This window comes from Bos indicus, chromosome 16 (assembly GCF_029378745.1).
Source record: "Bos indicus isolate NIAB-ARS_2022 breed Sahiwal x Tharparkar chromosome 16, NIAB-ARS_B.indTharparkar_mat_pri_1.0, whole genome shotgun sequence".
NCBI lineage: Eukaryota > Metazoa > Chordata > Mammalia > Artiodactyla > Bovidae > Bos > Bos indicus.
The window spans coordinates 77,434,562-77,451,008 of NC_091775.1; the positions used below are offsets into that span (position 1 = coordinate 77,434,562).

At 40.5% G+C, this 16,447-nt stretch overlaps 1 protein-coding gene across 13 annotated transcripts in view; it reads right to left on the minus strand.

The window, feature by feature from the left end:
- Positions 1–16,447, minus strand: part of DENND1B (DENN domain containing 1B) — a 280,306-nt gene that overhangs the window by 150,155 nt on the left and 113,704 nt on the right. For 12 of the 13 annotated variants that reach the window (XM_070768714.1, XM_070768713.1, XM_070768716.1 and 9 more), the window contains 2 exons: positions 7,325–7,374; positions 4,503–4,622 (listed from right to left, as the gene is read on the minus strand). The exons of the other annotated variant lie outside the window; for it this stretch is intronic. In XM_070768714.1, coding sequence (XP_070624815.1) covers positions 4,503–4,622; positions 7,325–7,374 — 170 coding nt within the window. Of the gene's footprint in view, positions 1–4,502; positions 4,623–7,324; positions 7,375–16,447 lie in introns of those variants that run through there. 13 annotated transcript variants of the gene reach the window in all.

Below are 16,447 nucleotides of genomic sequence, written 5' to 3' on the forward strand. Positions count from 1 at the left end.
ATACTGCTGTTTGGGCAACACTGCGGCTGCTGGACTGAACAAGCCGCCAACTTCTAAAAGAGGCGATTCACTGAAAACCTACATTTTCCTCTCTTACAAATCAAAAGAGCTGGCAGTGCTGGTCAAACTTTTTTTTTTTTTTTTTTCCACTTTTCAGTAAAAATCTAGAGTTGAGTAACAGTTTATCTTTGGATGTGGTATGTGCCATTTCTATAGATCACCCCTGTTTCCCACTGTCAGCCAAACTTGCTTATCTCATTTTAGTCCCTGACCTGTGTCTACAGGTAACTGAATTCGCCACCCCTGATACAGACAACTGGACAACGTGAAGTCCTGCTCACTTTATATGTGATGACAAAATGGTCCAGGGTACACCAAGGAGTCAGTGAGTCAAATATTTTAACAAGGTTCCACTGCACACTTTAAAAACAAAAAGTGTGCTCAAAAAATGCACACACACACGTGTAATAAACACTATATATTATGTAAGCTAGCCTTGCTCAGATAAGAAATGCTACTCCCATGTTTTTATTTTAGTGGTTTCTTAGATAATTTTCAAATATGTTCAAAGCAATTAATTTTTAACTCATGTATAAACTCCTAATTATCATTAAGTCAGAATAAGTTTTCACTAAATTTTACAGTCCCAAAGATGTTCAAAATTTCTTAACCACCAAACACAAACATCCCAGAAAGCTGTTAAAAATGTATTCAACATATAATGACTAGATAAAATGTTTTACTTGAGTTTTATAAAACTGAAAATGTCATTCTTTAGCAAAAGATTCCTGTGACTCTCATAGTCTTGTAAATATACATAAATGTAAAACAGAGACATTAGAACCAAATCATTTTAAAACAGAAAACAGGAGGTTCTTCAAAGGTTAGTTATGAGATTATTTCCTTTTCATGAAGACGTAAGTAAGGCCAGGGACAGATGTCTCAGGAAAACCACAAGTCCACTGAACAGCAAGGAGACTTCCCCCACTTGGGCTCCCACTATCCTATTGAGCTGATAAAACTTTTACATCTAAAAGTCAAAGGTTAAATAAAGGAAAGGAAATGTTTTTTGTCAAGCAGTCAGGTAACTACTAACAGTCTCGGTGATCAGCAGGAACCTAACTCAGAGTAACCAAATAAAACTAAGGAAACTGCCTTTCCGTAGAAAAGCGTCTCATGTCTAGAGGCTGTTTTTCTGTCTGGAAAATTGACACAAAATGTGTAAAATTGAAACATGCTGCTTCTAAGGGACTTGCCTCAAGGAAGAGTGTGAAAGCCTCTGAGTTTGGTATGAGTCAGGGGCGGGGGGACTACAAAGGCACCAATCCCTAGTCTGTCTTCCTCGTGAGGGCACTTATTTCATTTTGAACCCATGGCGACAATTTTATAGTTGTAAAATTATGTTAATTAAATTAGAGAAAATATTATTTCTTGCATTTCTACTATCGTACTAAAGCAATGCTAAATACAAACAATGGCCCGATTTAAATTAATACTATTTCAGGGTATTTTTGAAATTTTGTTAAAGGAGGACAAATATGCTATAGAAAAAGCTAGAGCACACAAAATTCAAAATTTTATTAACTTTTATATTAAATTAACCTGAATTCTAATATTTTTTCTAAAAGGTGAATGAAACATATAGAAATTAAGTACACTCACTTCCAAACCTTATAATAGCATAAACCCAGTGGCTTATAAGCCACTTATATGGCTTAAAGCCATATAAGTTTTTTCAGTTTATAAAGGCTTCTATATATATTCATTCCTTTTACCAGCTGTGAATAAACACCACAGTTTATCAGTTGCATTTGATAGCATGGTGTACAGATTTCTAGTTTAGAATTATAACATAAATTTAAATTACTTTCAAATCTTATAATAGCATCATTCAGAATGCAAAGTAACTTTAAAGCATTATGTGCAAACTTTCTAGATCAGAACTCTAAGGATAGAGTCATTTTTATTAATAATCTATATAAATCACTTAGCAAAATGTTTGATTTATAGTAAACAAACACTAAGCGATGCTGCTGATAGTTTGCTATTATTAGTATTACCATGGCCATCTCTAACTTTGCTATTCAAGAAATCCAACACAGAGCTATTTTTTGCTATCTTAAAGAAAATTTACTACCAATCTGTACTTAATTTTACTTTGTATTAAAAATCTTAAACATGCTTAAGTGTATTCCACTTTCATTATGACTACTCTTGAAGGACCTAAAATATTTTAAACTATTAGATATCAACAAAAACTCAAGACATACAAGTTTTCTTTTAACATTTAGATCATTAAAACATGAACTAAGACATTAGATGGTAAAATAAATGAATAGATTTTTATGAAGATATAGTTGATCACAAAAGTAAACAATTTAAAGTATTTAACAGGATATCATAAAGACAACAGGATAAATTATTAATTTCTGTTAAAGGATCTTCAATCACCGATAATGAAAATGACCTATAAATAATCAATTCATTACCTCACAAGAGAATACCTAAAAATGTCATATGTTTCAACATAAATGCAATATTCTGCACAAAAGACAGCTTCAAGAGCAAGATACTAAAATTTTTCGTATCTGAAAGTCATAACATACTTCAGGTAAAGCCATAAGTAACTGATTTTAAAAACTATAATCCGAAAGGATATCATCTTTGTGCTAAGTCTCAACTTTTAAGAAAAGCCATATAGGTTTTTTCAGTTTATAAAGGCTTCTATATATATATATTCATTCCTTTTACCAGCTGTGAATAAACACCACAGTTTATCAGCTGCTAGCCAATAGGAAGATATATAAACAACTCTTTAATTATATCAGGAATTGATTTTGGTGGCAGTGAGTTGTAAAACAGATTCAAATATTACAGAGGAATGACATCTACAACTTACTCATAAATGGGTCAGCATAACAATAGAGACATGGAGAATGTATGTGTGTGAGTGTGTGTGTGTGTGTACACATTGAGAGAGCGAGGTGGGGACAGACAGAAGCAGCTTAACAACTGTGAATCTTGGGCACGTGTAGACAAGAGTTCACAGTACTATTCCTGAAACTTACCTGCAAACCTAATTTTTTAATGAAAAGACTTAAAAATACCTAGAGAAAAATTAGAAAGCTCATACAGCCTCAGTCTTTGTTAGGGCAAACTTGTTTGGGGCAGAGGGTGACAGACCCCTTGCTGGTGTGGCTTTGGAACTTTCAGTATGAAGCACAAAGGTAAAGGAGCTCTCCCCACCCACTTCCCAGTCACTCCCAAACCCGCTGCCTAAAACGATGGTTTCAAATTAGAAGATCAGCCTACAGCTGAAGCATAACACGTTTCTGGATAAAACATCAACTTTTCAACACAACTGCTCCAGATTAAAGAGCTGAGCCTAAAGACAGGAAGAGGAGCATCCACGCTCTACTACTCATAAAGCAGCTAAGTATTTGCTTCTGAATAAACACTGGGAAAAACTCTCCAACTCAAACACACATTCTGAGTAAATTTATAACTTAACCCTCAAAGAATGACAGGAATGTAGCTGAACAGCAAGTGAACAGAGTAGACATCAATATCACACCAATGTTCTTTTGTGATAATTATTCAATTGAGCCTTATTTCTTTTCCTAGGAGCATTTCTAGAGTCTAGCTTGACCAACACGTGTACTGTAACTACAGTATATGACACACCTACATTTCTGAGTCATCAGGGAAGCTAACCTTCAGGACCTGCCCTCCTCAGCACCAGCAGCTCAGACTCAAGTCACAGAGACCTGCTCTCAACAGCCTCCCGAGCGCCGGGCGATGACGGAGGTGATGGGGGCAGGACAGGCAGGGCTGGTGAAACAGACTCAGGTCGCAGGAGACACCTGCTGCTCAGAGCCAGCTCAGGGCTGCTGGCTCAGCAACACCAGCGCCAGCGAGAGGAATGAGACACGTCAACTTTACGCAAAATTTCACTAAAACGTACAAGGTAAAAAGCATCTTCTAAAATTTTTAAAACACCATGCGGCCAAAGAAAGCGCCTCTGAGCACTTCTGCCCAGAAGCACCAGTCCGCAATCTCTGTCTTAAACCACCAGTTCACCTTCGAGAATCCAAGTCATAGGTCAATAATAGAAAAGAGCACGTGCTAATTTAACCAGACTTTCTGCATGCTATTCAATATGTGAAACATGTGACCTGCTATTTTAAAAATTAACCCATAAAAAGTATTATTTACAAGAGCCAATGCTAACACAACACTGTAAGTCAACTTAATACTTAAAACTTCAATAAAATAATTTTTTTAAAAGAAGCCAATTCTACTCTTACTGGTAAACCTTTAAGCCTAACTGATGCTGTATACAGACAGTAAACAAAATTACTTTTCAGCTTAGCTGGATTTAGAGAAAACAAAAAATACATACAAGCACATTTTTAAGCATCCCAAGCATACAGCAAAGTGCAACAGAGAGACGCAGTTAATCTACAGTGTCCCCAAGAGCATTTTTCACGACACACACTCACCTCAGGATGCATAAGCAGATCTTGCCTCCTGCGGTGAGTCGGCAGAACCCAAACCTCTGTTTGCTCTCAATGTCCGTCAGCACGAAGGCAAAGTGCTGTCCAACCTGATTCCGAGACGCTCTGAAATGCAGCAACGGAACAACATTTCAAGCCTCGTGTGAGAATCGTCTTAAAGAAAAGCAAGAGTCGGGCTATATGGACACGAGCCATTGTTTCCACATTTCAAGTCAGTTGGTTCTCAGAGCTGCAGTGATATTTTAAAACTAAAATGTATTCTTTTTAATGGCTGAGTAATACTCCATTGTGTATATGTACCACAGCTTTCTTATCCATTCATCTGCTGATGGACATCTAGGTTGCTTCCATGTCCTGGCTATTATAAACAGTGCTGCGATGAACATTGGTGTACACGTGTCTCTTTCCCTTCTGGTTTCCTCGGTGTGTATGCCCAGCAGTGGGATTGCTGGATCATAAGGCAGTTCTATTTCCAGTTTCTTAAGGAATCTCCACACTGTTCTCCATAGTGGCTGTACTAGTTTGCATTCCCACCAACAGTGTAAGAGGGTTCCCTTTTCTCCACACCCTCTCCAGAGGGATGGTATCGGGAGGGAGGAAGGAGGAGGGTTCAGGATGGGGAACACATGTATACCTGTGGTGGATTCATTTCGATATTTGGCAAAACTAATACAATATTGTAAAGTTTAAAAATAAAATAAAATTTAAAAAAAATAAAAATAAAAATAAAATGAGTGTGAAATGTGTAAACTAAATCATGAATCAACACTTAATGAGTTGACCTACTCAATACATGCTAATACATGGCTGGAGAGTCATAAGGTATCTTAACAGTAAGTTTTCACGTGCTTAAAGTGTTAAAGTGTTAGTTGTGTCTGACTCTGTGACCCCACAGACCGTAGCCCATCAGGCTCCTTTGTCCGTGGGATTCTTCAGGCAAGAATACTGGAGTGGGTTGCCATCTCCTCCTCCAGGGGATCTTCCTGACCCAGGGATCGAGCCCAGGTCTCCTGCGCTGCAGGCAGACTCTTGACCAGTGTTTGGTAAATTCCAGCAACACTAGTCATGGCATGCCAGGGGAGTGCCCCGGGGCTGCCCACACAGCAGGGTGTGTCACGTCCAGTCTGCTGGCAACCCAGCCAACTCTCTTGAATTGATTCTTCTGTTGACATTCTCACTCAGTAAAGTCCCATACAAATTACTATTGGCATTTCTTTTTAGCATTCTCTTCTAGAGCTACCTATATCCTGGTAATAAGTTTCCAAGTACAAAATAAGAATACAATTCCCATGAACAAAGCTTACTACAAAGAATTTCAGTTAATGTTGACCCAAGTGTCAGACGGTCATCGTATGTGTCAGGCTGCCATGGAAGGTGAGGTCGAAGTCCCTACACTGAATCTTCATTATTTAAAATACACAAATACATTTCCCGTTACTAGCCATGACCTTGCCATTAGACAGCAACAACTGAACATCCGCTTCCTTGATGCTAAATAAAATTTCTAGGACGCCTAAATTTTGGCTTGGAAATGGTGAGCGAATCATGTGCAACGAAATAAGTTACTTTCTCCTACTGTCCCAACACTGCAAATCATTTTCAACTGTCAGGAAATATTGTATTTCAAATGCTGAACGTCTGAAGAACACACTTTTACATGCAAGGTGGTTTTTTTTTAAACAAGCTTCAAAATAATCTACCCTGAGTACAGCCTGAATGCTGCATGCTCAAGGTGAAGCTGTGGGCACATATTATAGCAGATTGGAAACCATCTCCCTTCATGGAAAAAAAAAACAAAATAATACCTGTCTTGTTCATAGATTGACAATGCCAGTAAATTACAGTTCACTCTAAAAAAAATTTAAAAAACCGCCTCTGGTGTCGAATGTGCCCTCTTGTGCCCAGTGCTCGCAATTTACTGCCATAGCTTTGCTTCCTTTATCTCATCTTTGCTATTAACTTGGAAACTGCAACTTTAGTGGACACCACTGATTCTCCACAAAAGAGCTATGCTTATCAGCATCAATGAGTCCATCATTCGAAAGGCTTTATCTTTAACGCTGTACAATTTTAGATTTTTACCCATCTTGACTTTTAGCAAAATATTTTCCTAAGATAAATTTTCTTTTAAAGTTGCCTTACAGCATACTCTTTTAAAAAATAACTGGTGTTAGGGTGTGAAAAATCACATGAAAAACAATAAATGATCTGTTTTATGCTCAAAGAGCTATATATGCTGCAGCATTCCTGCCACAACCCAGGTAATACTCTATTCATTCAGCATTTGTTCAGTAAAATACAAACATAATGAGATTTTCAAAACTGCTAGGTAAGAGGGTGTCTGTGCAGCCTTTGGTAATATTGCACTATTTCTATAAAGCTATTTGTGGGAGACAACCAGCCATGAGTTTTACAATATCACACAGATGGTCTTTTCAATCAGGGTGAAGTGACACAGAAACTGGGACATATACATCTAATTTTAAAAGACACAATTCTAAGGCTCTGATAAAGGACATATGAATGTTCTTTTTCCTCCGAGTGCTTACAATATGTACCTGAAGAACAAAAGGAAGAAATGGAACCTTGAGACTAATCCCAACTGGCCACAGTGGAGAACAACAGAAGATAGAGTGGTTTAGAAGCCTTCTCCATTTCAAATATTATTTGATTTTGAACCTCTTGTGTTTTTTGTTAGAGGCAGTGAGGAAAAGTACATTTCATTTCATAGAGAAGACACAGGTAATAATTCTACAGTGCTTACTAAGGCAGGCTCCGGTTATCTTAAACGATGACTTATACTGTACCTTTCAACGTCAAAGGGGAAGCAGAACTTTGGCACAGTCTGTAGTACTTCCTGTGAATGCAAATTTTAAAAAAAGCTTTAGAATGTTTGTAAAGATGCAGTTAAAACTTCTTTTGAGACATTTTTAGGGGAAAAAAGTTGTTTTTTTTTTTAAAGAAAAATAGCAGAGGTTCCTAGATTAAAATAATTGATTATTAAAAAGGAATTAAGTGTGTGCTTCGGCAGATTGCGCTGACAATGCCTCGGAAGCCCCTGGAGGGAGAGGCCTGGCCTGAGGGCATTAACACCCCTCACGTCCCCGCTGGGACTCCCTTCAACAAGGCCATATGGATTTTACGAGAAGCGCGGCACCATATGGGTAAGCTGCGTCTGTGGCTACTGGTACCGCAGGCCAGCCAGGGGGACTTCTGACAGATCCTGGCTCAGAACATAAATGTTGTTTCAATTAAAATGCAGGCAGAGAAAAGGGAATGAGGTTGGCAGCAGAATGAATTACTGAGAGGTGTAACAACTCAACGTGCGCCATAGTAAAATCGTTCGGGGGAAAAAAGGATTTTCTATAGCTAGAGAAACACACTTATAATTTCAACTCTTGGTATATTCAACAGCAGTAACACTAATCTCACACTCTTAAAGAAATGTGCATGCAAAAACAAGCCTTTAAGGGTAAAACAACATAGCTTCTATTCTGTGCACTTTAAGAATTTCCTAGAATGAAAAACAATGTTTTAAGCGTATTTTCTAAGCATAGAAAATAATCTTACTGACTTTCGAAATCTGAAGTGATTTTATAGTTACTGTAAAATAATTTTAAAACCTTTTAGAAACCATATACATTAACAAGTATAACAAAATGCACATAATTGTCACATATTTGGTAAAAGATGGAAAAAGATCTGTATTGTTATATAGGAAAAAACAACTTAGAGTTAACTCCTATCATAAAGTTAAACTTCAGAATTGACGATACCATCATACAAGTTTAAAGCCTACTGATCTTATAAGACAAAGCAGAGATATATGACAATGTTTCATATTAAAAAGAAAAAAGAGCCAATATCTTAATACAGTAGTCATCTCTCCAAAAAAGATTACCTTGCCTATCACCTCTTTACAAATAAAATTTGCACTCAGAGAAATCACAATATATGAATATTAAATTCTATATAGGCACAAACACAGTATTGAGTGCTTTAAAGCAGAACTTCTCACATTCTTTTAATATGTAGACTGATATCAAGTATCAGTTAAAAATAAATCATTGTAATATTCCATTTGCTGTATGATTCAGGGAGCTCAAGCCCGGCTCTGTGACAGCCTAGAGGGGTGGGAGGTGGGAGGGAGGTTCAAGACGAGGAGACATATGTATACCTAGAGCTGATTCGAGTTGCTGTGTGGCAGAAACCAACACAGTACCGTAAAGCAATTATTCTTCAATTAAAAATAAGCGGAAATGTTAAAAAAAATCACTGCAATTATTCCAACACCAAAACCTAAGAGAGATTCAAGAGCGTTATGAACATATATATTTGAAAGTATGAACACAAATGCCATATTTAGGAAAAAACTGTTTCACTACTGACAATGTTTTCTTAAATGGAATTGAAAGAGCTGCTAAACTCGGAATAATTCAAGTTACTTAAACTGCAAGCAGGTCAGTACAAAACAGGACAGTTCATCTGAGCATTGATAGACTTTATCTTGTGCTGCAAAAAGTGAAGACTTCTCGTATTTATAACACCTGCCCCTCCACCCAACCCGGCCGCTGCCACAAAGCTGTTCATATCATTTCTGTAACAATAAAGATATATATTCAAAATCCATTGTCGCCTTCCAAATATACTCGAATCAATAATATATTGCACATCGATTTTAAGACTCCAATGAAGAAGAATGTTTCCTGGTTAGCTGCTCAATAGTTCACACTCTCCCCCTGCCCCCCTCCCACAAGCAACACACACACACACACACACACACACACACACACACACACACACACACACGCTTCTGCAAAGCAGCCTCAGCTCGCTCCCCAACTGGCAGGAGCAACCCTCAGGGGACAAGTCTTTAAACCTCCGCACTCTTTAAAATTCAACCAGCCAGCAGGTCTATAGACTAGTGTATAAACAGTATAGACAAAAAAATCCCCTCTCAGCTTATGTCAGTGACAAAGCAGCTCAGCAGTTGACTGCTCCTCCCCTGACAGTATAAGCCGGGCTTACACAGATCAATGGCCGCCAGTCCCACCTAGCTCCCAGGGCTCGGTTCTCCTCCTTAATTACAGGTGCTGTTCAAGGTTGGAAGAGAAAAGAAGGGGAGAGGGAGAGCGGGAGGGGGGAATGGAATACATGCAAACAGCATTTTTGAACCCTTTTAACAACGATGTTAAGTGAAAACTGTACTTTCATACTGATGTAGAAGTGCTCATGAACTCTACTATTTCCACCACACAGTGTTCTTCACATGACACAGACATCCACACACACGCCCACACACACGCACAGGCACGCACGCACACCCCTGCATTTCTGGATTGGCATCCTCAGATCACGTGACAGGTAATACTCTTCAAAAGTTACGTTTTCTCTATCCATACAGGCTTTGGTTTTTATGAAATACCTGATTTTCTTAAGCAAGAAAAATTATCTGGGTTCTCAAAATCCTATTAATTCTCTAAAATATTTTTCTACAAAAAGAACACATTGACTAACATGTCAAATGTTAAAAACAGAAGGAACAAAACGAACAACACAGAATATGCAATTATGAACAGCAAAAAAAGGGGGGCAATTATACATATGTGTGTGCTCGCGTGCTCAGTTACATGTATATGTGTGTGCTCGTGTGCTCAGTTACATATATATGTGTGTGCTCGTGTGCTCAGTTGTGTCTGACTCTGCGACCCCATGGACTGTAGCCCATCAGGCTCCTCCGTCCGCGGAATTTTTCAGGCAAGAATTCTGGAGCGGGTTGCCATTTCCTCCTCCAGGGGATCTTCCTGGCCCAGGGATCAAACCTGTGACACTTTCATCTCCTGCATTGGCAAGCAGATTCTTTACCACCACGCCACCTGGGAAGCCCTGCATATATATGCAGATGCCCTAAAAACAACACACCTACTACACAAATAAACCGACTGGAAAATAAATGACTGAAAATGTTTACATGGTGTTTTTGGTCTTACAATCCTGTATCTGTACTCAAAAGCATTATGATCAAATTGAGCCCATAAGAGAGAAGAGGGTGAATGACCTGTGTGAACAGTGGCATATTGACTCTTTATCCATGTGGTTACTGTTGAACAATATAAATTCATCAAATAAAAGAGGAAACAAGCGTTTAAGAATCTGCTTTTAAAGGAGAGCTCAAAGATGTAACGGGTACCTCCTGATTAGAGTTCAGTAACTACAAAGGTCTTAGAATTTCCCTGACAAAACTCTAAGAGGCGATGAGATGCGTCATCGTCAGGATCGGTAACCACTCTCCCTCCTCTTCACTGCTCCTGCCCCGGCTCTCCACTGAGATGCTCTCCACTGAGACGTGGCTTCTGAGGTGCGTGCAGCCCTCTCTTCCACACTCACAGATTACATCCGGCCTGGCACAGTCTATACCCGTGGATTCAACTGCAACCCCCAAATTCCTTAGCCCCTGTTAGTTTCGATACTACTGTGAACTCCAGCACTACACGTCTAACTACTTCCTAGTACCTATTTCCGAGTGTTCTGCCACCTCAAGTTCAGAATGAATAAGCTCAAGTCCTTCTTCTGGTTGTATACTCCTTATCAGCCAGAAGGGCAGTACCATCCACCCCTGGTGCCCACACAAGCCCACAGTGACTGTCCAGACCTCTCCCTCTCCCTAACCCCTGCCCCACACATAATCAACCATTAATCAAGTTCTGCTTATTCAGTTTCATTAAACTGCCTTGCTCCAGAGGTTCCCAATGCAAAGGCAGAAAGAATTAGAAGGAAGATAAGAACGTGGAAGAATCACTTGGGAGCATTTTTCAAAACACACCTGACTGCCTCCAGTAAGGGTCCTGACGCTTTAACTTCGTTTGAGTGGCACATGTAACCGAGGGATGAGACGAATGGGACCAGACCTGGGCGCTCGCTGCACCCCAGCAGTCCTTGCCCTCTCGCTGCAAGTGACGAGGCGGAGTTGTTTGGAGGCTGGTTCAGCATCTTCCTCGAGGACTCAGGAGTCTCCCAGCCTTCTGCTCTGCTGTCCTGAGTCTGTGGCTTTGTCCTTGTCACCCCTCCTGGTGGTCACAAAGTGAGCTGCCAGAGTTCGGCTGACCACATCCAGACACCACAGTGTGCAGTGAACGCTTCCTGGAAGGCGCTTTCTACCCTTCCCAGAAGGCCCACCAGCTGCCTTTCCCATCCCACTCTACCACCTAGAAGAAGGTCATGGCCTCTCCTAGACTAACCTCGGGCAGGGCAACAGTCATCCACGCTCAGCCCAGCCTCAGACTGGTTACAGGAAAACTTAGAATTCATACCCATCCATTTTCCACTAACCACTGAATGTGTAATTAATTATAAAGAAGCTTGAAGTATCATGTTTTCTTCCCTGAAACTCCCCCCGCAAATTTTAACTAGATAAGAATTAAAGTTATACCAGAGTTCTTGGTGAAAATGTAACACAATATTATGTAAAGTCAGTTTTCAAATATGCAGTTTTCTTCATTTGAACAACACTTTAAGAATCATTTTGTAACAAGGGGGCTCTACTTATCAATTTTAATCTAATTTTTCACAAAGGCCATATATTTCTCAAAAGATGCTTACGTAACTTTGCATGTTATCTCCCAAAATAAATGAGAAGTGATTTAGGATATCATGTATTTGCTCAATCTATCTGTGCTTTACATGGGGGAAAAATAAACTTTTTTTTTCCTTAAAAGAAACATTCACTGAGCTACTCTGTGACAGGCAGGCTGCGCAGTGCAAAACTGGGATTCCCAGACCACACCCGACCTGCTCTGGGCCCCACAGCACCAGCAGGGGAGCTACAAGATGCCCTCGGTTTTCAAGGAAACACAGCTACACTAACAGGGGGATTAGATTAGGAGGCGTTATACAGTAAATTACAGGCACAGCATCTTTAAACATCATCTTCTCATCTTCTGATGTTTTCAAGCTGGATACTCTACTTTAAACTTAAGAGTCAAGGAATAACTGTCAGGATTAACTGACATCACTGCGGGATTTCTCGACTTTTTTACTTTTCTGTACTATTTCTGTACAGCAAATATACTCTGCTGTAAAAAGAACTGTACTGTCGAAATACACATTTTGAGGATTTGGGTTTTATGTGTACCAGTCAGGTGACAGAGATCTCTGTAGTCGACATTCGTTTAATCTAATGCCAATGAAAAGGCCTAGATTCAAAGCAGGGCAGAGAGATATTACCATAAATACATATACTTAACGATTAGACAGGTGCTTTACTTGACAAATGAAAGGAATCATATATTTCCCTCATTAATTTAAGATAAAGAATTTAAAAGGCATGAAAGGAAAGTGTATATGTGTGTGTGTGTGTGTGTGTGTGTGTGTGTGTATAAGCAAATGGGTTTCAGAAGTTTTTTTCTCAAAAATTCTACTACCAACCTTCATTTTCTCATCCCTAGGTTAACACTAACTTCTAATGAATCATTTGAATAACAGTCACCCACTCAGGAAGACCCTCTTTTCACCCCTAATAACCATATACCCTCCCCGCTCCTTTCAGACTAACATATCTGCCCTTTGCTTCACCCACCCTTAGTTTAACAAGTAACATTTTCTAGATCAAAGGAGCTACCCATATTATAAAATAGAGTACTGCCTATAATACTTATTTGCACAATAGAAACTAAGGTACTTAAGAATGAATATCAAACTTCCATTTAAATCAACATCAGAATTAGGTAGAAAAATGTTTCAACTTTTAGAGAGAAACATGTTTCACACCCGTCAACTGATCTGCTCCCATGACCCCAGACCACAGTTAAATGTGGAGTAGAGGAAACAAAAGGGCATTACTGATTTTCAGAGCGAAGATCCTAGGAACAGCCCCACAGCTGTGTGCAGGCTCACGCCCTCAGGTGGTAAAGCCCAGTGGTCACCGCCTAGTGCCCCAGGGCCAGGGGTGATGTTCAGACCTGCCTGTGCCAGCCCCTGGCCATGCCCTCCAGTCACAGCCGCTAGAAAATGGGCCAAAATTATCACCTATCTCATAGGATTAAGTGAGAATTTTCTAGGGGATTTATATGAGGATTAAGTTAGAAATCCACGTCCAATGATTAGACAATGTCAGGCACATAAACCACCCCCACCCAACAACTGTTAACTCTTTTATTAAAGAGCTAGTTGTTTTAACAACTCAAGTGTCACATGAATTCAAATGAAGATACTTACTTACATAACAAATATTTACTGAATAACTGCAGCATTTAAAGTCCTGTGTCCAATAACCTATGCCAAAACATTAACAAACTGAAACATGAAATGATTAAACAATATATTATACTGAATAGTGTGTCTGCCTCCCTGGAAGATGTTTAACACATTAACATAGGTGCCTGTGGATACAGACACAGATTTGAACATCTTCACCTACTTCTGCTGCATCACACACAATAGAAGCAGACTCGTCAGAGCTGGGAAGTCACACCCTGTGCGGGGGTGGGTGGGTGGGCGGAGGCTCGGGCAGGAGGGGATGTGTGCTTAGGTACGCTGGTCCACTCTGCCACATGGCAGAAACTCACACGTTGGAAAGCAACTCGACTTCCATTTGGAAAAGTCACGCACTGTGCACGCTTGATGAGGTCAGCGTGTACAGGAGCTGTCTTCAGGCTACCATCCTGGCTACTTCTCCGAAGTAAAAATATCTTCAAAGAGTCATGCCAACAGATGTTTTTCACTTAAGGGGGGGTTTACTTTAAAAAAAAAAAATTCCTCTTTCAGGTATTTATCTATCAATGCACCTGATGAGGACTACTGCCAACTCTGCACTCGGCACTAAGCCAGCGCGGGGAGGAACACCCAGCTTCCTGCCCCACCAGCCCCCCGGCCGTCTCCTCTCTGCCAGGCTCCCCTCCAGCCATCCTGGCGAAACCGCTGGCAAATGTGTCCTCAAATAAACACATCCTCTATGCACCACTGCCCTCCAGTCATGGGTTATGTTTTCCATTTTCTTTGATTTGAGTCAGTCTTTGTACTTAGCCTACCCTTTACTTGGAATTTATGTTTTCCCATTTTGTACACTGCCGGACCCTTGATTCATATTATTTCTCTTCTTCTTCAAACTTGGACCATGTGCAATCTTTGTCATGACATTCATGTAAATATTTTCCATTCACTGGGTAAATCGCACAGTGAAGAACGTATTTTGCTCTTATGGATGACAAATGAGACATGCTATGTCCCAGACAAGTAAATTACAGTTATCTTTTTTTTTTTTTTTGACCCTGCCTTGAACCTAGTTCAGAACTATGCCTGAACTGCTTGATATTCCCTAGATAGTGAATCTTGTGATAAAACCAAATAATTTGTCTGATGCTTTAATAAACAACAGAACCTTAAGTTTTAGAGCATAAATCAGGGACCCTACACTTTAGGTAGTTACTGTATTCAATACAGTACATTAAGTACTAATCGTTTCTCTATGCCTTGAAGGCCCCTAGAGTCTATGCAGTCACCCAGCAGAAACGAGAATCACGGTGTCATTTGAAAGTCTGGAAATATCTTTCTATCTATTTGAAGGCTTTATCTGAAAAAACTAAAATATAATCACACAATTATGAAACATGGACTGCTGAATGAAGATTATTGACTTAGATATAAAATCTAAGAAGGGAAGGGAGTAGCAGAGGATGAGATGGTTGGATGGCATCACCGACTCAATGGACATGAGTTTGAGTAAGCTCCGGAAGATGGTGAAGAACAAGGGAGCCTGGTGCGCTGCAGTCCGTGGGATCACAGAGTCAGACACGACTTAGCAACTGAACAACAACAGGAAGTCTAATCAGTGCGAAATCACATTTACAAACTCAATGTGAAACACATAAATATTAATATGGTAATGTATGTTTATATATATATTCATTTAGCAAATACTTAATGTGTGAAGAGCAATCAAAGACAATCACAATGTAATGTAAAAAGAGCGTGGACGGTAACGGTGAAAAACACCCAGAGTCTAGAAATCAGACATATAAAGCAAATCGAGGAGGGGGCTTCTGGCAGGGAGTGGTCCAAGTCTCGAGGGAAGAGACTGCGTCTAAACAGAGCGAGAAGTTGACCAGATGACCACACGACGACGGGGCGGTAGAGAGGTGGGCAGGGCAGTTTCCCTGTCGCAGGCAAGACTACCACAGAAAGGTCCAGCAGGGTCTGGAGGTGGAAGCTGCTAAGTCGCTTCAGTCGTGTCCGACTCTGTGCGACCCCATAGATGGCAGCCCACCAGGCTCCCCCGTCCCTGGGATTCTCCAGGCAAGAACACTGGAGTGGGTTGCCATTTCCTTCTCTAATACATGAAAGTGAAAGTCAAAGTGAAGTTGCTCAGTCATGTATGACTCTTAGCGACCCCATGGACTGCAGCCCACCAGGCTTCTCCGTCCATGGGAGGTGGAAGGAACATGTACAAAGTCTGAGCGGCTGAGAAGACAACATGGCCTGAAGAATCGGTAGGGGACAGACGGGATCCCAAGGCCTTTAGACCAACTCAGTTCTGACCTAACGCAAAGAGGAGGGAAGCCACGCCGCTGACCTGCCCAGAACACTTTACAGCCACCTTCTCAGCGGCGATCCCTTTTACTCTCAAAAGTGCCCGAGTTATGACTTCTTGTTACAGAAATCAGAACAGTGGTCTCCTGGGGCCACAGGAGTGGGTGGGCTGGCACAGAAGCACCCAGGAAAAGGCAAGAGGGAACCTCATGCACTGACAGGAATGGGCTGCATCTTTACAGGAACGAGGGCCATGCGGGGTCTCACTGCACACCCGAGCGGACACACGTCTGCACTGCACCACATACAGACCATCAGTGAGAAAAGAACAAGGGAGGATCTCAGTCTGGACAACAAATCATGCCCAGCTGACCTAAGAGAAATAGGGAAGCTACGAAGCAAGGAAG